Source organism: Fusarium oxysporum, chromosome 7 (assembly GCF_000149955.1).
Source record: "Fusarium oxysporum f. sp. lycopersici 4287 chromosome 7, whole genome shotgun sequence".
NCBI classification, from domain to species: domain Eukaryota; kingdom Fungi; phylum Ascomycota; class Sordariomycetes; order Hypocreales; family Nectriaceae; genus Fusarium; species Fusarium oxysporum.
The window spans coordinates 2,754,959-2,773,752 of NC_030992.1; the positions used below are offsets into that span (position 1 = coordinate 2,754,959).

The following is an 18,794-nucleotide window of genomic DNA, read 5'->3' on the forward strand; positions in this document are numbered from 1 at the left end:
GAGCTGGACTTTTAGCGTGGCCATGATCAACCTCAGCGAGATGGGCATGACGGATGACAAGCTAGCCTATCTCCTTACAAAACTTCCCAAGAGGAGCTTGCTTCTGCTAGAAGATGCAGATGCAGCATTCGTGAACCGGCGCCAGCGAGACTCTGATGGCTATAATGGTGCTACTGTTACCTTCTCCGGTCTCCTAAACGCTCTCGATGGTGTTGCTGCTGGCGAGGAGCGCATTGCGTTCCTGACAACCAACCACGTTGACCGCCTCGATGCCGCGCTCATCCGACCTGGTCGTGTAGATTTGATGCTTCGCATCGGTGAGGCCACACACTACCAGGCTGCTCAGATGTGGGATCGATTCTACGGTGACGTTGATAAGGATCATTCCGGCCGAGAACGATTCCTCAGCAGGCTCCAAGAGCTGGGTCTATTCGGCGTTGGACCTGATGGCAAACCATCGAATCGTCACACAAGCACAGCAGCGATTCAGGGGCTGTTTCTGTTCCATAAGGACAATATGGAAGGAGCTATCAATGACGCTGATGGTCTCATCCCCCGAAAGTTTGAGGCTTCGGATGAGGTCCCAGAGGGAGCAATCAAGACACCTGCGTGATCGCATGTGCACTTGAAATTTGTATGAATATGTAACATATGACTGGCTGCTTTGATACCCTGGATGGAGCTCAGACGAAAACTTGTGTAAAGATATGTGTATGTGTAGTGAATACGAGGCTTAGGAAATGAGTTCACTGCTGAATGGATGACAAGATAATTTATTTGTAAAACCTAATGACTCCTGGAAAGATGTGTCGACCAATTACAGAACAATTTCAATTTCCCTTGTGTTTATGTCCAACTCGTGACTTTATCGTCGTTTGGAGTTTTTTTTGGTAAATAAGTGTTAGTTGGGGCTACTGTTGCCTAGTATTTTATCTGAGCTCACCCACGGATATAGATAGACTCAGTCATCGTCTTCAACCTCACAAGCTACAAGAGAAAATTCCGACCAGCCATTTTAACGCACGTCTCAAATTATCCCGAAACAACATTCCAGAAAAGCTCTCATCCAATGTCGTCCAACAGAGGTCAGCGAACGCTTGATTCGTGGATAAAATCCAGACCATCAAGACCAGTCGCTTCAACATCTCAAGCATCTTCATCAAGAGGGGCTTCATCAAACCAGCACCCATATCCACCCAGAAGTAGACGCGACGATCCATACAGACGCGGCGTTGCGCTCGCAGCTATAGCAAAGGAAACGCTGACAGTCCTCCCTGGTATCCTTTCTCAGTTGCCAAATCTCGACGCCAACAGATCAGAGAAGCTTGAGATCCACCAACTACCTCCGCTTGCAGCTGCCGAATGTCCCAGATGGACACCATCAGGGAAAGTATCTATTAGGATTTCCAACGATGACAGTTTCAACGCGGCTATACACCTTGCGGACCTCAAAGGACCCGCATCAGGTCGCGTTGCGGTGCTGAATATGGCAAGCCATGTCAGCCCTGGTGGAGGATGGTTGAAAGGAGCGCGTGCTCAAGAGGAAGCGTTATGCTATCGAAGCTCGCTGTCTCTTTCGCTACATCGAAGATATTACCCATGGAGGCAACGCATGGGTATCTACACCCCTGATGTTGTCATTATCCGCTCCGATCAGGAAACTGGACACCAGCTTCTCATGCCTACTATCCAAGCCCGGAATTTGCCCGTCGTCAGCGTTCTCAGCATTGCAGCCCTACGCACACCACCCGTCAGGAAAATTATGTTAAACACACCCAAAGGCCCTGTGGCCAGTGAAACATATGCAAACTCTGCTGATCGCGACCTCACCAAGCTCAAGATGAGATTATGCCTTCGAATGGCAGCACGACGAAACCACGGCTTGCTTGTGCTTGGTGCCTTAGGATGCGGCGCGTTTAGGAACCCGCCGAAGGAGGTCGCTCGTTGTTGGCTAGAGGTGCTTAAGGAGCCCGAATTTCAAGGCGGCTGGTGGGAAGAGGTTTGGTTTGCTGTGTATGATCGGAGAGGTGAGGGTAATTTGGAGATTTTCGAGGAGATACTTGGTGGTGTTGAGGTCTGAGATGAGGATATAGACAAGATCTGAGAAGCATGAGCATGTTTGCAGAAGCACTGAGCATCAGTTTAGGCGTAATCCAAATGTACTCGTTTTTTCTTTTCTTCTCATTTGATGTTATTTTATGCACACCAAGTGAATTCCTTTTTCATCCCCAGCCCCCAAGGAAAGCAATCGTCAAAAGGGTCTGGCTGTAATCGCAAGACAAGCTTATATTGACAAGAACAGAATCGTACCTCTTCCAATCTCCCAATCTCAGAGTCTCAAATATAACCAAACCACTATTTCTAATGTTCTATGTTTGTTGATCTTCGTTGTTTTCCAGTAACTACGGAATCGGCCCGCCATTTGGATCCGGCGATGTGGAGCCAACGGCGCCGATGGCCCGGACAATCGGCGGTACTGTCGCGTCTGCAGCGTCTGCAGCTTAGCTCGGCATGTGAAATAGTGTCTTGGAAAAGCTTGACATTTTAATTAGACAAGCTGAAACAGAAAGAGAATTTGATTGGTTGTTGAAGGTCAACCAAATGAAAATCCCACGTTGGCGTTGTCTTTGGCTGAGAATCGTCATAACGGGTAATATTGCACAATTGATCAGGGTTGCTTTAGCTGAAGCATAAACAAACAGGATTTTGACTAGCGAATAACCTACAGCCTCTGTCTTATAGTTAGGTAATTCTACACGGCTGAGATCTAAACTCCTGCTACTGTTCCCTCTCATTCTCGGGATCACTCAAGGATGCTTCAATACTTCACGCTAGCAATATCTAAATCTCCACTGATGTACCACTTTTATGGTTTGCAAACTCTTCCTGCGGGATATTTTGATGTCGTGATCAGCGGTGGTTATTGCGTTTCAGAGAACCCCAGGTTTGCAACGCCACAAATGCATTCGAGAACGATAGATCCGAAAGCAATGAAGCCACATACAGACTCGAGTGGGGGTCTTTACAAGGGACCAGAGAGCAGCAGATCCTCAACATTGAAAAGAGACATATGAGAATTACAGAACAAGATGCATAACTATGCAGTCACACGTCTCTATCTTGTGAGACTAGGGTTCTTTGAGTCCTAGGTCCAGAATATACCCATCCTTTCAGGGCACCACAGGCTTCTTACTCGCTGTCATCCCAACCTCCATGACCAGCAGATAAGACCCAACGAGGATAGCTTCTCGAGAACCCATGAAGAGCGGGTCGATCCCTACTCCTGGATGCAGAACCCTACGCTCGCCTGCGTTAGACCGGCGGGCCCTTCGATGATGGCATAATCGCCATCCTGTCGCCTCTTAAACTAGCGTCTACTCTATCTCGACTTTTCTTGCAAGCCTTTTGCAGAAGTTTTATATACATCTCCGTGGGCCCGAGACACTTTTCCTCTTCCCTTTCCAGCGGCTGTGTCTATATTTCAACAGCTTATCTTTCTTGGCGATCACCTCTGATTCGCACCCCTCTTTGTCTGCAGAGGTTGTCATTGCCAGTATGGCGTTCAACCACAATAAGGATGAAGATGTCGTCGCTGGCGATGGTCCGTCTGAGCATAACTATGACTCTGGACGCTTGAATGATACAGAAGAGGCCGAGTCTATAGACCCGGATTCTGGTGTTAAGCGTGGTCTGAAGAATAGACATTTGTCTATGATGGCTTTGGCTGGTATTATCGGACCTGGACTTCTTGTTGGTGCAGGTGGTGCATTGAATGTCGGAGGACCAGCTGCATTGCTCATTGGATTTGGTGTTGTTGGTATGATGTTCATTGTTTTGAGATCTTTGAAGAGCATATGAAGCCCAGGTCCGATAATACCAGCTTCAGATCTCTAAAAAATTTGTTGATTCCTCATACCACGCATCATACCCTTCTCCGTTACTATAGACTCGGCCTCTTCGGTATCACTATAGCCTGGCGGAGGCTCTTTCATCTCTCTAGCCGAGCGCATGGTAGACATGTCTTTTCACGTTGCTGTAGGCTGGAATTACTTTGTTATCTGGGCCGCTGTCCTCGCCAACGAGTATAATGTCATCTGCAGTATTCTCACATATTGGGGACCAGTCGTTCCCCTATGGGGTTACTTCCTCATCTTCTGGACAGTCTTCATGGGATTCCAACTTCTTGGTGTTGAAGCTTTTGGCGAAGCCGAGTTCTGGCTTGCGCTTATGAAACTCCTCGGATTAACAGCGTACTTCATCTTCGCCATCATCTACGCCGCTGGTGGTTTGGTCGGTCAGGATGGATCTGTTGGCTTCAAATACTGGAGTGACCCGGGAGCTTTCAACGGAAATGGCTTCCGTGGTGTTGCTTCTGTCTTTGTGTTTTGCTCGACATTCTACTCTGGTGTTGAGTCTATCGCTGTGGCTGCTACTGAAACAAGAAATCCTGGTGTTGCGGTTCCTCAGGCTATTCGACAAGTCTTCTGGCGTATCATCTTCGTCTACATGGGATCAGCTTTCTTCTTTGGAATCACCTGCCCTGCTAATGCGGAGGGACTGGTGAACGGAGGTTCCAAGGCCCTGCAGAGTCCCATGACTATTGCGATTCAGAATGCTGGCTGGCAAGGAGGTATGTGCGTGAACTTCTCTCCCCTGCAAGATACTAACAAAGTTTCAGGCGTCCACCTTATCAACGCCTTCATTCTCCTAACTTGCTTGTCCGCTATCAACTCATCCATCTACTTTGGCTCTCGAACTGTTTTCTATATGGCGCAGTCTGGCAAGGCTCCTAAGATATTCGGCTGGACCAACAGCCGAGGTGTTCCAGTCTGGGCAATTTTCATCACCAATGCTGTCGGTTCCATTTCCATGATGAATGTCTCTACCGGTGCATCCAAGGCTTATAGCTATATCGTCAACCTGTCCGGTGTCAGTGCTTTCCTTGTCTGGGGCAGCATCTGCTTTATCCATATCCGCTTCCGTCGAGCTTGGGTTACTCAGGGTCGCAGTCTCGATGAGCTTCCGTACAAGGCACTCGGCTTCCCATATCTCGCCTGGTTTGGTCTTGGGGCTTGTATTTTCTTGGCTCTGGTTCAAGGGTGGACGACGTTGTCGCCATTCAATGCTGGAAATTTTGTGGATGCTTACATCCTGGTGCCACTGTTTGGTATCATCTATGTATTCTGCAAGCTGTTATGGCGCGGAAAGGATCCTCTCAAGCGTAGTTGGAGCATCGATCTCGACAGTGGCAGAAGAAAGGATCTGGATTACAAGAGTGGCCCAACAGAAAGGGATGTCCCTGGCCAAACACCTTGGTGGAAGAAGGTGTGGGCTTGGTTCTGATTTTGAATCAGTAAAATTATGGAACTTTCGGGTTACGATGTTGGGCTTTTCATGATACCTATTTAGCTTACGATTGCAAACAAATACAACTAATTTCTTTGCCTCCATCCGTTTTTCATTTACATAGGTTTACGAAATTACACTTGCAGACTGAGAAAACGAGGCATCGTTGCGAAAATATAGTAAACACATAGTATCATTCATCATCAAGTAACAATGTAAAGTCTTAGAGAGGGAAAGCTGTATATATATGTATTGAATCTCTATTACTCCATTTTATGTCTAGCCTTTGCCGCATTGAATACGGTCAGAAACGATATCTCTGACCCGGTTTAAGTAGTTCCCTCATTCTTATGTGTACGATCGTTTAGGGGAACAATAAAGACATGCTCTCTAGGCTCCAGACTAAAGCCTACAGCCATCTCCTTCCAGCCCGCCATTGCGAGCGCAACGAGCTCACCACCAGGGTGCTCTGGGGTTCGCCGGAACCTTGCCTTAGCAATAGCAGCAGTATAAGGATGTCTTCCCGTGCGATCAAGGGGCATTACCTTGACCATGTTTTGCGGACAGAAGCTGAGTGGAACTTTGACCATGACCATCTCGACACGGTATTCGGGATCAATAGGCCATGTAATATTCCTGTCGGCGATGACGTTCATCACAGACCTGACAAGATCATGAGTGATGTAGACGGGGTGCGAGTCTGGGAGATCAGGACCAAAGGCCACAGGCTTGTCTCCGAATAGTGAGCGGAACTTTTGGCAGAGAGAAACCTTGAGCATGTTGGATTTTGGGCTCGAAAACTTGTAACTGTAAGACATTATAATCATCTGTGAGTCGATGATTAACAGAATTTGGTATATAATGGAGTCGTGGTCCGTTATATAGACAGGCAGATAATATAAGAAACATTTCGTTCAACTGTTCAGATGGACACTTCTTTCACCAATGGCTCATATGAATAGAAATACTGAACATTCAAGCATCTTCTTTGTATCAATAAATCCACCAGGCTCAAATGAGCAATTCTCTTTGTTCTCATCAAGATACTTGTTCAGTAAGATATACTCAGTCAGAGACCGGAAGTTGTTCAGAGACAAAGATGAGCATTTCATAAACTTGCAAGGGCAAGAATTCAGCTAATCTGTCGTTCTTCTAACGTAAGCCAAGACGGCGTGCTCTATTTATCGACTACAATCCACCACATGGAGAATCTCAAAATTGGCATTGTCCATGGTGAGTAAGTCGTTCTATACCGCATTGTATGCTGCTTAGTGGTGAAAAAAAAAGATCGGGGCAATTTCAATACGATATTCTGAGACATATACAGTACTTTTTCTAACAATATCAATGTGGTACAACAATCTCTTTGTCAATCAATGATGCTATTCACAGTCACATGTGATGTCTCATTCCTGGTCGGACTTATTGATTCCCCGGTTTGAGTTCAGGGGCACTGCAGGGGCCCGTGCGGAGCGCTCGGGAGCGGGCTGGCGGGCGACCACAGGGTTGGGTTCCTGTACATATCTTTCCTGTATTCTGCACCAGTATATCACCAGGGTGGTTCGTATCTCGAGTACCTATACATCTAGGCCTCTGTCGATCTCATTGAAGTGATCGCAACGTGCCCTGTTGCGCTCCCTCTTGAAGCTCCCAACAGACATCGACAATCTCGACTAGGGATCTTACATCACGATCGACGATTTACATATTAGCCAAGCCTTTCGCTCGCTACAGCTTCTCTAGCGATTACCGACTCGTACAGGACAAAGACACATCTCCTCTTCAACCTCACTCACGTCATACGCATCATCCAGATAGCTCCTTTCCACCAATAAGTGGGCTATCACTATCGTTATCGCCGTCGAATGCCTCATCGCCGTATCATGAAATTTAGCCCGGGTGCTACTGCGACTTAATTATATTCACCGATAATCTCTCACGATCGAACAGCATTCGTTCTGCATGTGTCACCATCCCGCTCGATCCGTCCACGATCTATATAACCGGCACCCAAACTCGATCCAGATACCATCTTCAACGTTGCGACCTAGGGAGGTCGAGTGAGCTTCGAGACGGCCGGTCACAAGTCGAATGAATGCAACCTCTAAACCCCTTCCTGGCCGCCTTCTTTAAGAGCTCCCTCCCCAGCCAGTGCACCCCGGTACATCACCACATCCTACTGGTTCCGTCAACGGATGTGCTTCTTACATTCCGCGAGACCGAGAGCGGGAGTGCCCCTGCTGAGGTCATCGCATCGGAGGACTTCCTCGCCAGTCACGTTCTCCGTGTGCCATCTCCAAATGGCGTCGCAGGAGGCAAAGACGGTGCCCAGAACTTGAGGGAAGTGAGAGGAAAGGCAAAGCAGTTTACAACGCTTAACGGCAAAAGTGTGGTCATCAAGGACGCTTTCATATACAGTAACAAAGGTGCGAAGCCAAGAACTGGCGAAAGGCAATATTACTAACCGAGAATAGGCTTCAAAACACTCGCCCAGGCCCAGCTTCTGAACGACATCGTCTTCTACCCCGACGTCTTCGAACCACGGCAATGGCTTCTCTACTATATATCGAGACCCCTTGTGGGCGTCTGGGAGGAGAACAAGATTACACCAGCCATCTTGGTCCCCGGTGTACGAAAGCGCAGGATTCCCGATCAGAAACAGACACCAAACTCCGAGTCGACCGAAAACACTGCTCCTCGAAAGAAAGACATCAAGAGCTTTCACGACCTCCTGAACAATTTCCCGATGATTGCGCGCCAGATGCAACCCGGCCTTGAGAAGTTATTCGTCGAGTTCAGCAACGTCTTCCGAAGTCCACTACCTCCTCCCCCGTCAGCCGAGCACATTCCAGATCCCCCACCGAATGGGTCTATCAGCAATACTGCAAGGCGAGCGCGCTCTAATAGTGCATTGGCAAGCACGGGCGACGAGGGCAGATTACCAGTGACAGAGAACTTCTATGCTGAGGACGATGAAGATATCATGAGGGCGTCTCTTGAAACCGCAGTCACAACTGCGATCGACCTCTTCCAAGGGGTCGACAAACAACAACTTTCTCTTCTCGGCGCGACGACTGATCTGACTGGTCCTCTTGTGGAGAAACTGATCGAGCGTTATGTCACAGAAAATGTTCACAATCAACTTTGGCCGAGACTCAATGCACTGAAGAGACCTTATGATCTCGAACTGGAAGCAAAAATCAGAAAGATGCAGTTTATCGATATTTCACAACTAGGCATTGCCATTGATGGCGGTTCGAAGGCGAAGCATGACCTAATCATTCAACTAGGACCGGCTGTTGAGGAATTCAAGAAGATATCTGCGGCCACTTGCCCTCAAGTCATGCTGGATCTTTTATTATCAACAATCAAGATTGTGTCTCGCTTGACGGATTCATCGAAATCTCAGGCAGCGTCATCTGATGCATCCTCGGAGAAGCCCATCATGACTATCAACGCGGATACCTTGGTCTCATTCTTGCTCTATGTGGTCATCCGATCACAAGTCAAGCAGTTACAGGCACGCTTGATTTACGTCAGGAATTTCATCTTCATAGACGACGTAGACAGCGGCGAGTTGGGCTATGCGCTGAGTACATTCGAGGCAGTGCTGGCTTATCTTGTTCTTGACTCGGCCGGCTTGAGGCGAGCCAGCAGAAGAAACAAAGCCTTATGGGACGCGGCGAAGACAGGAACTCTGGACGACCTTAAAAAGATAATGGAACCTGGCTCGGGGCCTGCTGATGATGACGAGCTGTCAGAATCACCTACCTCCAGCCGTCGAGCATCTACAGTGTTGAATCTCCAAAATGACACAAGATCGACAGGCCCTTCAAGATCTAGAAGATCGTCACTGCGTCTCTCTTTTAACGATCCGTCACCATATGAACACTATTCTCATGGTTCGGGACTGAGCCACGTATTCCCCTTCCAAGCAGAGGGTGAGAACGAAACACACGCACACGACTTTTCTATACCAATACGACGGGTGAAGAAGGTGGCGATGGACACCCGAAGCATATCAGGCGATTCCGAGGTTTCATTCCACTCTCGCACGGGGAGCGTTGGGACCATCGGCAGTGCTCTGGAAGGGGATATTTCAGTGAACCGATTGTCACAGACAAACAATTCCTTTGGAGAATCAGTTCTGATGATGGCCATCCAAGCTGAACGTGCTGAGACGCTCAAGTACTTGCTCTCCTTGGCTGATTATTTCTCTCCTTCTTTTGTTCTAGATGACATGAACAACGAAGATACCACCTTACTGAGTGCTGCCATACAATTAGGCAATGCTCAAATTATAGATTTGACGCTGGGGTTTATCATCACCTCGACAACTCCTGAGCAATTAGTTTCATATCTAGCGCAGCAAGACATCTGGGGACGTAGCTGTGCTCATTACCTCTTCAATGCACCGGCTTTGATCACTCGAATCGGGCACCTAATACCTTGGCGACAAAGAGACAAGAACGGGCAAACTCCGCTCTTCGCTCTTTGTCGCTCTTACGATCATAAGAACTATCTGGAAATGGTGGAAGCTGGGCTCAATGCTGCAGCTGCAGCGCAACATGATGGACTGCCACTCCATATTGACGAACATGTCGACAACAAGGGCAACACACTGCTTCACATTGTCAGCAATGCGAGTCTTGCCATGAACATACTGCAATTTTGCGATGTTGACGTCAATGCGACGAATGATAAGAGGTTCACAGCGTTGATGGTAGCCAGCAAGTATGGCAGATACGACATGGTCCGTACTCTGTTCGCCGATCCAAGAGTGGATGTAGGGGCAAAGGAGATCAGAGGCCTCACAGCAGTTGAACTGGCGAAGGACGACGATGTGCGGAACAAGATCGATGATCTTGCCTTGTTCAGCATGCCCCCTGGGCCAGATGCACGTATCACGGGTGTGGTCAGGGCATTCTTCGTGGAAGATGCAACGGTGAGACTGGTGTTGAAGTCAGCGGCCCCAACGGATCATGATAGTTATACGGTGACAACGAGTCGTCGCTCGCTCTCTGATTTTGAACATCTCCCTACCCTCCTGGCGCTTGAAAATCCAGCTTCGTGGATACCCTCACTCGCCGATGTTCGCTCTCCGTTCCAAATACCGTCGAAGCCATCACGAGCCATTCTGCGAGACATGCAAGCTCGCGCAGACTGGTTCTTGAAGATCATGCTAATGCACCCAACTTTTGCCACACACGAGATGCTATGGGAGTTTTTCCTGGTACCAGAGTTACAATTGGATATGATGGAGCAACGGACGCTCCTCAAAACAGAAGCGAGAGCAGAGAAGGTGCGAGATGAATATGAACCCGTGGAGGACGTGAGGGAGGTGGAACAGTTTGTCAATCATGCGCGAGAAATGATCCGGAGCGTGAACTACTCGACTAAGAGTGCGACCAGACGCGCCAACAATCTTGGACTCGTCGCAGCAGGTACGTACACTAGACGAACATCGTGATCCAATGAATTTATGTGAACTAACCGGTGGCCAGACATGTACGATTCTTCGGTGTTGCTTCATCGAGCTGTTTCAACACTGCAATTCCTCCCACCGAGATACATAGATGCGTTTGAGACGTATGTACGATCCATCGTCCCCACCCAGTCAAACGCGCAAGCAAACCTTCACTCGTCATTCCTGGCTCTGCAATCTACGGTTCAGGCACTGCTGGCGTCCTTGTCTCGGCCACCCTCCATCATTTCCCAGATGAGAGCGGCCAAGCGTGAGGCCGACAGAAACTTTAATTCCCTTAACAAGTCGAGGTGGCCACTTGGTCTTCTGGATGATACCAGACAGCGACTCTATGATGAAAAGGAGGAGAGGGCACGGAAGTCGAGGGAAGAGGCCGCAAATCTTGCGAGGGAACTTAGATACACACAACAGACGGTGGCTGGAGAACTAGCAGGGTGGCAAGAACTACACGAGAAGATGGGCCGCCACGCCATCCGAGAATTCGTTCGGGGGATGGTAGTGCAGGAGAGGATGAAGTTGGATGGTATGCTGAGAGCACTACGAAAAGTAAGGTTGCCTGATACGATTGTGGTGGGTAACGGGACTAGAACACCAGCCCCATCACAAGTGAGGGAGCCTGAAGAAGTCGAGATGGATGAGAGCGAGGATAATAGCGAGGCTTGATGGGGAGGGTAGTGTTGAGTGTGGATACCGGGGAACTCCAATCCATGAGATGAATATCAAGCAAACATACAACACCATAAAGACGCGTGATATGGCGATGGGAGATAGAAGAGACGCGTCGAGTGGCGGTGGAGCACATGTCCTTGATGCCAAGCTGAAGCTGGTCTGCATGGGTTGCACGAAGCGAGGAGGGGGCTGGTAAGGCAGAGTGTGGACTGACAAGAACAGACAGACAGACAGACAGATGAGATGGATGGATGGACGAATACCCCCTAGCTGGTGAAAGGGGTGTAGAGAAGTTTATTGTGTCACTTGCATTAAGTGTATCTCTTACACCAACGAGCCATTCTTTTGGATCTGTTCTATACAGTTGGCTATTTGGACGGAGTTTGGGCATAGACGTCTATAGATACAACACCATTACAACGAGATGGCAGATATTGTTCATTGAAATAAAAGCAGAGAAGATGTCTAAGAAAATACAGAGGCTCTAGGGTATTGAGTATAAGTTGAGTGGGTGGCACGATGATGAGGCAGTGTGTACCTGGCATCATGAGGTCCACCACGGGAAGCAAAGTACACTACGGAGAGGCACAAGAGACATTGTCGCACTGAACACAGGGGCTTGCGAAGGGGTAGGGGTTACAGAAGAGGCAAGTGGAGCGGGATACAAGCGTGGACGTGGTCGCGTTGATCAAAGAAGGCGTTTTAGCCGTCAAAGCTTGGCGAGAGACTAGGACCAGGATAGAGAATGAAAGGTCAAAAGTTGAGTGAAACATGAAACAAGAAACGGCAAAACACGCGGGAAAATGCAGCACGTCCACGATAGTCTGCAGCAGATACAACCTACGTACGCAGTAGCCTCTCCATGTTCTAGAGCCACTCATTTCTTCCCCAGGTCAAAGAACTCCGCGATTGTTAGTGGACGCGATGTCTATTGGTTGACGGCGCGTGGGATCCTGGCGCGTCGATAACAGCGAATGAGAGACAAGAGCTAGGTCGCGACATTCAAGCTCGACTCTCCAAGAGAACAGGTTGAGGCTGTGTAAGTCGAGATGGGGAAGAGAGATGAAGAATCTGGTGGACCGAGAGCAAATTTCCGTAGCCGCGGAGAATGGTGCGACGATGGGCTTTTTAATATTAACAAAGTCAGACACTCACTCACTCAATTTGGCCGTGGGTATATTAAGCGCCCGTTAGGTAGGTAGAGACAGTAATAAATTAAACGCCCAGCGGTTAACGGCAGCGGACAAGGCAAGGGCCAAGGCCACTGAAACCACGTAAGAGGATCTGCTTCTATTCTGAGACTTGAAAGATTGAGGCTCATACTCATACGTATACATACTCTTCTAAACGCCATGTATGAGCCGAGCTGGGCTGTTTTCATGGCGCTACTCTACGGGAATGTTTTAGATTTGGACTCCGGGGGGCATAGCGATGACCCTGAAAATGGGACGAACGGTTGTCCCTCGCAACGAGAAATCTGGTGTAAAACGCGGTAGTAAATAGAAGTAGGTATAAAACACGCTCTGGAGAAGAATATCGCGACTTATTGAGAGTCGCGTTCTGGTGTTGAACCACGAGGAGAGGGAGCTAGATATGCCGAGTCAAGGATCTAAAAATGAGTCACAAGCGCTGGGCCATTCAGCGGTCGGGCTCGTGCATTGACAGACCCAAGCCGAGAACCATGATCCTTGGCGATGATCATGACGCCTGGGGTAGTATTACACAGTGTCTCGCGGCTCTCGCACTTACATCCTCTCCTCTCAACAGGAAGCGCTTACAGTGCCAATACGCATCCGCCAATCATGGCCTCTACAACTTACACCTTGAGATCGAAGCGCGTCCGCGATAATTCTCTGCAGAGAGAGAGAGAGAGAGAGAGAGAGAGAGAGACGACGGGACGTGTTTCAGATTCTTCTCTTTCTCGTGTTCCCAATGAGACGCACAAGTGAAAAGAAAAAAAATGTTTCTTGTTTCGTGGAGAGTCAAGGGGATCGGATGGGTCCTATGCCGGAGCCCACAGCCGTCAGCCGCCCATCGCCAACCATTGCCCTCCTCTGCTTCATCGACAGCATAAGAAGACGGCCTCGCCCTGGGTCTCTGGTCCTCTTTCTTCTATTTCTATCCAGCATCATTCATCGTCGGCCTGTCTTTTACCAATCATCTCTAATCATACTCACTCTCCTCTTTCCACCCGTTTACACCTCTATCTATTGCGGTCCGGTATCACTACCACCATCATCAGATCAAAAAAGCTTCACAGCAAACTTGCAAGTCTCGCTGGTTCTGAGACTACCTTCTAACGAACTCCCAAAACTTCCGGTTTCATCTTGACCTTTTTCACGGAGCTGGTCTCCTGATCCTTGTTCATACACTTATAGACTCTCACTAATACTTCCGACATCATGTCCACGTAAGATATTCTCGCCAACCACCAAAGACCATCCACCATACATAATGCTAACACAGTCTCAAGAAGTCTGGCTGTCGATATGCCCTTCGACTTCAGCTTCCCCTCAGCCTCCATTGAGCGCACAAGTCCTCCTCCCATGTCAACTCTGCCCTTTGACCAAGCTTTTCTCGACATGGCCTATGCTTCAGCTTCTGCTACTGCTGCTGGTCATATCTCTGGCCACTCTCGCTCATCATCAAAGGCTTCAGTCTACTCTACCATCTCAGCCGAGTCAGACCATGAATCTCTCTGCTCTCGTCTCACAACGCCTCCTCGTGCTTCACCAGCTGTTCGTCAGCATGGCCCTCTTCTCCTGCCAAAAATTCGCTCTCAAGACCAAGATATTGATGCCACTCCTTGTCATTATCGCATGACTACTCCTCCTGCTCCTAACCCTTCTCGTCACTCACGGAGCTACACCAACCCTGAGTCTCTTGTCATCACCTTTGACACCCCTGGCTCGGTCAACACAAGCTTCTCTAGCCAGCCTGACGACACTCTGTCTGCATCACTTCTTACTTCTCCGGCCAACTTTGCCACTCACATCTCTGCCTCTCACTCACGCCGTGCTTCCAGCCTCGATGCCACCACAATCGATCGTTATGGCTATCCTACCTATCGTCAGATGCCCTCGTTCGTTCCCGTCCCTCAGCAACAATCTGACTATGGCTTCTACGACTACAGCCCTCGTGCTCAGTCCCCTCTGAGCCTCACTGCCACTCCGGACCCTACTCCCAATACCAACCTTCTGAGCTTCCTCACCTCTTCCAACCCAGCTGCTTCTCTGGTCCGCCACATCTCGTTCCCAGTGCGAGATGCTGCCACTAAGCACTTTTGGTGGGATGTTCGCAACATTCGCTCTTGGTCCTCTTTCAACGCATCTGCCATTCTTTCTCTCCCCGGTGCCTCTCTTCTTCTCACCAACCCTGTTCCCGCTCCTCTGCTCCCTCAGCCTACTTTCGCATCTCGTCACCCCGAGACTGAGACTCAGCTTCACTCCATCTACGCTTCGTACTATCTCCCCAAGCTGAACTCAGCTTTGACCATGTCGTCAACTCGCCCTCTTCACCTCTCAGTGCCTCCCAAGACTGCTGGCATGAACGATCTCCTCTTCGTCGCCAACGCTGCCGGGGAGTCTGCTACTGCTGCTGCCATGTTTGGTGGCAAGCCCACTGCCCGAGTTGTCGGTATTGTCCGCAGCTTCGACCGCTTCAACACTGGCATGCGAGTTGAGGGTAACATCAAGCGTGTTGAGTATCTCCGTGGCCTCTCAGCTATCCACCACGCCATGCGCGAGCACGGGTGCCGCTATGGTTTCATCCTCACCGAGATTGAGCTCGTCCTCGTCCGCAACGGCACTGCCAACACTCCCTTCTTTGGCGATCTTGAGGTCACATCAGTCCAGCTCGCTGCCTCTGCCCCTGAAGGTGATGCCTCAACCCTCCCCCACGAGACTCCCCTCACTGCATGCCTCGCCCTCTGGGGTCTCTGCCAACTCGCTGCCGACGACACACCCACCGGGCCATTCCCACTGGCGTGCTGAGATCGGTGCACCCGCTGAGGGAACTCGTCGCAAGGCCCCAACCCCGTGACTCTTGGATTCCGCAACCTCAGCTGGCTGAGAAGCGTGAGGCCAAGCGAAGCCGTGGATGGGTTTGGCCAGAGGATGCCATTGGCCGCAAGGAGCTTGGAAAGCGAGGTGTTCGATATGGAGTAGTCTAAGGGCCTGGTGCCTTTAGCAGGATGATGATGAGATGATAGATGATTGGAAAGAAAAGACATGATAATGAATGAACATGCGAATTTTGTAATCAATTTAGTATTTAATTAAAACACTTCAAAATCATATTGACTGCATCATGGTGACATCAGCTACTGAATGAGTTCGAGCCAAAACGTCCAGCGTCTTTATAAGAACAAGCAAGCAACTTGGACAAGGGTTGAAGAGAGGCCTTATTCCATTTACTTAAAAGCCTGTCCATTTAAGCGTGTTTGTGCAACGGCCGTATCACCACCATACCACCTCGACATTCCACAGTGCCCAGCAATACACTTCAAAATAAACACCATGTGTATCTCTTATGCAACTGAAATGAAAAGGACACGTCTTGGCTTAGCCACATTTGACATTCGGGGGCATGGTTGCCCAAAAGAAGGCGTGATACTTTTGTCTCCACGCCCGACCCATGTACATAAATCGAATTACAATACCAGCTTTCACAAAAAAAGCCGTCATCGTATAGGGGTCAGTACATCAGTTTGTGGCTCATTCGAAGCACTGAAAACGCAAGTTCGAGTCTTGCTGACGGCAAAAAAATTATCTTTTGTCTTTTTTGGTGAATCATTCTTCTTTTTGGTCTAGATCTGCTGCCTTGTTATTTGTGCAAGGTTTTCTGCCCCTCTTAACCCCACTATCGTGGAAGATGAGAGAATCGATGATCAAGGTGGAGTGGTGGGATGCTGTCGAGAAGAATGAGGCATTCCGTACTGAAGTGCAGAGAAGTTGGCAATATAATGCAGTTTGCTTGCTGTGTTACATCGCTGGATCTTATACTCTAGATAGTCTGACTACTCTACTGTAACAGATCATGTCCAACTTGGTTAATTGTCTACTGAATGGTCTCAAGAATATCCCTATACAAGGCAATTAGCGATGTTGTATGAAGTTCAACAAAACCAAGGTGTTGGCACTGATACTGCAAATGTCTCATCAAATCCCAGTTTAACTCCAAAACGTACAGCCATTATAAGAATAAGTCACAACAGCACGACAAGAAGCTGCACATACAAGATCATAGCAGGAGGGATATCATAATCTGAAAGTCATCCTCAGCGTCTGGGAACAGTCATCGCTCATATAAATTCATGGGGCACAAAGTTCATCTTCATCACATCGTTGCATTTAACTTTTTTCTATGGACTTAAATACGCCTGGTGATATCCAGAGCTTAGCTCTTGGCGGCACCAGCCTTGATGTGCAGGATATCGCCGTCCTCGACGACGTATTCCTTACCCTTGGTCATGATCTTGCCCTTAGCCTTGACCTCGGACTCGTCACCGAGCTCCTTTAGGGTGTTGTAGTTGAAGACGAGAGCCTGGATGAAGGTCTTCTCGAAATCGGTGTGGATGACACCGGCGGCCTGAGGAGCCTTGGTGCCAGTTCGGATGGTCCACTGTCGAACCTCATCAGGCCCGACAGTGAAGAAGCTGCCAAGCTGAAGGGTCTTGCGCATCTGAAGAATGACCTTGGGCAGAACAGAGTCGGCACCAACGTTCTTCTGCTCCTCCTTGGCCTCAGCCTCGGTCTCGAACTGAGTAAGACGAGACTCGTAAGAGACGGAGACGGGGATAAGAGGGTCGCCCTTGGCGTTCTCGTTGATCCACTCCACAATCTTGGGAAGATGCTTGTTCTTCTTGCGGATGAAGTCCTTCTCGGACAAGTTGACGAGGTAGACAACGGGCTTGGCAGTCAGGAGGAAGAGAGGGTTGATGACCTCGATCTGAATGAGAATGTCAGTGAGGGTTCTCATACGTTTCTTCGACATAAACAAGTGGAAAAGATTTGCTATCAGAGTAAAGTTTATCTCACAATGCCTCTAAGCGTTAATAGGTGAGGCATTCGACGAGCTGGGTTATAGATCAGGCCTTATGGCCTTTTGTCATCAGGAAAACAGAATGTGTAGAGCAGAAGAAGTAGAGAAAAAGTCTTACCTCCTTGGGGCCCCAGGTACCCTTGCGGACATCCTTGCCCTGGTTAAGCCAGTCCAAGATCTTCTCAATGGTTTCCTGTTCTTGCTTGGCCTTCTTCTGCTCCAGAGACTGGCCACCCATACGGGTCTTCTTCTTCTGGTTCTCGAGGGCTTTCTCAACGAACTCAATATCCTTGAGTCGCAGCTCCTCGCTGATGATGTCAAGATCACGGGTGGGGTTCACGTCACCCTCAATGTGGATAATCTCGGCATCATCGAAGCAACGAACAACCTGGAAGATGGCATCGACGGCGCGGATGTGCGACAAGAAAGCGTTTCCAAGACCAGCACCGGTTGATGAGCCGCGGGTCAGACCGGCGATATCGTAAACGGTCAAGTTGGCGGGAACAACGGACTTGGGCTTGTACTTCTCGACGAGCCAGTCGAACCGGTCATCGGGAACGACGACGCGGGCTTCCTCAGGGTCGATGGTGGCATAGGGGAAGTTCTTGATGCTGTCAGCACCCCGATACTAAAGACGGCGGATGGCGAGGGGGCTTCATACAGCTGGGTTACCGAGGTTAGACTTGGTAATGGCCTGGAAGAGAGTAGATTTGCCGACGTTGGCCAAACCGACCTGGAATATGGTTAGCACGTGGCATACATCATCGATAGAATATTGTCACGCACAATACCACTCTTCAAGTTGTTTCCAGGCCTGCCCAGAGGGATCTTCTCCTCAACGACTTGCTTCTTAGGAGGCATCTTGCGTGACTTGGCGTAGTTACGACGTTGAACGAAGAAAGCTAGGCCGAAGTGTGTGGATGGAACGTGTCCAAGAGCTGCAGAGCTTGCTGCGCGGGGTGCAAGAGGAGGAAAAGAAGCGAAGAAGATGGAAGATTTGATGGACTTCGTGGTGAAGTATTCAGGTTGGCTAGTGCCAACCTCGGACGGCTTCGAGAGCGAGAGCGACGACGAAGAAAAGAGAAGAAAGGGAAGTTGAAGAGAGAGAAAAAAGATTTCTCTTTTTATTTTGCGCGAGCCGAGCTTGGGGAGATGAGATGAGAATTTGTTCGTGACCCCACCTTGCTGGGGTTTAGAGAGGTTGGGCTGTGCCAAGACCTTCGGATAGCGGGAAAAGGTAGTTCCGGCTGGA

At 49.2% G+C, this 18,794-nt stretch overlaps 7 protein-coding genes and 1 non-coding gene across 9 annotated transcripts in view; 6 read left to right on the forward strand and 2 right to left on the reverse strand.

Annotated features, from left to right (window-relative positions):
• Positions 1–613, forward strand: part of FOXG_10276 (mitochondrial chaperone BCS1) — a gene marked incomplete at both ends in the record, with an annotated part of 906 nt that extends 293 nt beyond the window's left edge. Inside the window, one exon of the mRNA XM_018389550.1 lies at positions 1–613. Coding sequence (XP_018247843.1) covers positions 1–613 — 613 coding nt within the window.
• A 295-nt stretch (positions 614–908) lies between these two features.
• Positions 909–2,353, forward strand: FOXG_10277 (uncharacterized protein). The gene has a single exon (XM_018389551.1). The coding sequence runs from the start codon at positions 1,070–1,072 to the stop codon at positions 2,078–2,080; it is 1,011 nt and encodes a 336-aa protein (XP_018247844.1). The 5' UTR covers positions 909–1,069; the 3' UTR covers positions 2,081–2,353.
• A 1,202-nt stretch (positions 2,354–3,555) lies between these two features.
• FOXG_10278 (uncharacterized protein) lies at positions 3,556–5,343 on the forward strand (the record flags this gene model as incomplete). The annotated part of the gene is made up of 2 exons (XM_018389552.1): positions 3,556–3,817; positions 4,040–5,343. The coding sequence occupies 2 exons, from the start codon at positions 3,556–3,558 to the stop codon at positions 5,341–5,343; spliced, it is 1,566 nt and encodes a 521-aa protein (XP_018247845.1).
• A 332-nt stretch (positions 5,344–5,675) lies between these two features.
• On the reverse strand, positions 5,676–6,164 carry FOXG_10279 (uncharacterized protein; the record flags this gene model as incomplete). The annotated part of the gene is made up of 1 exon (XM_018389553.1): positions 5,676–6,164. The coding sequence occupies one exon, from the start codon at positions 6,162–6,164 to the stop codon at positions 5,676–5,678; it is 489 nt and encodes a 162-aa protein (XP_018247846.1).
• Positions 6,165–6,897: 733 nt separating this feature from the next.
• Positions 6,898–12,162, forward strand: FOXG_10280 (uncharacterized protein). 2 transcript variants are annotated; one of them, XM_018389554.1, is made up of 3 exons: positions 6,898–7,772; positions 7,821–10,790; positions 10,851–12,162. In XM_018389554.1, the coding sequence occupies exons 1-3, from the start codon at positions 7,442–7,444 to the stop codon at positions 11,492–11,494; spliced, it is 3,945 nt and encodes a 1,314-aa protein (XP_018247847.1). In that variant the 5' UTR covers positions 6,898–7,441; the 3' UTR covers positions 11,495–12,162. The 2 variants fall into 2 exon arrangements, with proteins under 2 accessions (XP_018247847.1, XP_018247848.1); XM_018389555.1 differs by lacking the exon at positions 10,851–12,162 and having other exon boundaries at positions 7,821–10,821.
• Positions 12,163–13,294: 1,132 nt separating this feature from the next.
• FOXG_10281 (uncharacterized protein) lies at positions 13,295–15,803 on the forward strand. Its single transcript, XM_018389556.1, has 2 exons — positions 13,295–13,910; positions 13,974–15,803. Exons 1-2 carry the CDS (start codon positions 13,903–13,905, stop codon positions 15,490–15,492), a joined length of 1,527 nt encoding a protein of 508 aa, XP_018247849.1. The 5' UTR covers positions 13,295–13,902; the 3' UTR covers positions 15,493–15,803.
• A 374-nt stretch (positions 15,804–16,177) lies between these two features.
• Positions 16,178–16,260, forward strand: FOXG_20265. Its single transcript has one exon. It is a non-coding gene; the product is annotated as a tRNA-His (tRNA).
• Positions 16,261–16,460: 200 nt separating this feature from the next.
• FOXG_10282 (GTPase) lies at positions 16,461–18,713 on the reverse strand. Its single transcript, XM_018389557.1, has 4 exons — positions 18,329–18,713; positions 18,204–18,275; positions 17,661–18,146; positions 16,461–17,449 (listed from the first exon to the last, which is right to left on the reverse strand). The coding sequence occupies exons 1-4, from the start codon at positions 18,401–18,403 to the stop codon at positions 16,898–16,900; spliced, it is 1,185 nt and encodes a 394-aa protein (XP_018247850.1). The 5' UTR covers positions 18,404–18,713; the 3' UTR covers positions 16,461–16,897.
• Positions 18,714–18,794: the final 81 nt, after the last annotated feature.

Coding starts and splice junctions, on each gene's coding strand:
- FOXG_10277 (XM_018389551.1), top strand. CDS start 1,070: ATGTCGTCCAACAGAGGTCAGCGAACGCTTGATTCGTGGATAAAATCC.
- FOXG_10280 (XM_018389554.1), top strand. CDS start 7,442: ATGCAACCTCTAAACCCCTTCCTGGCCGCCTTCTTTAAGAGCTCCCTC. Junction 7,773..7,820: donor TTTCATATACAGTAACAAAG/GTGCGAAGCCAA, acceptor AACCGAGAATAG/GCTTCAAAACACTCGCCCAG. Junction 10,791..10,850: donor TCTTGGACTCGTCGCAGCAG/GTACGTACACTA, acceptor ACCGGTGGCCAG/ACATGTACGATTCTTCGGTG.
- FOXG_10282 (XM_018389557.1), bottom strand. CDS start 18,403: ATGCCTCCTAAGAAGCAAGTCGTTGAGGAGAAGATCCCTCTGGGCAGG. Junction 18,147..18,203: donor CTAACCTCGGTAACCCAGCT/GTATGAAGCCCC, acceptor GACAGCATCAAG/AACTTCCCCTATGCCACCAT. Junction 17,450..17,660: donor GTACCTGGGGCCCCAAGGAG/GTAAGACTTTTT, acceptor ATTCTCATTCAG/ATCGAGGTCATCAACCCTCT.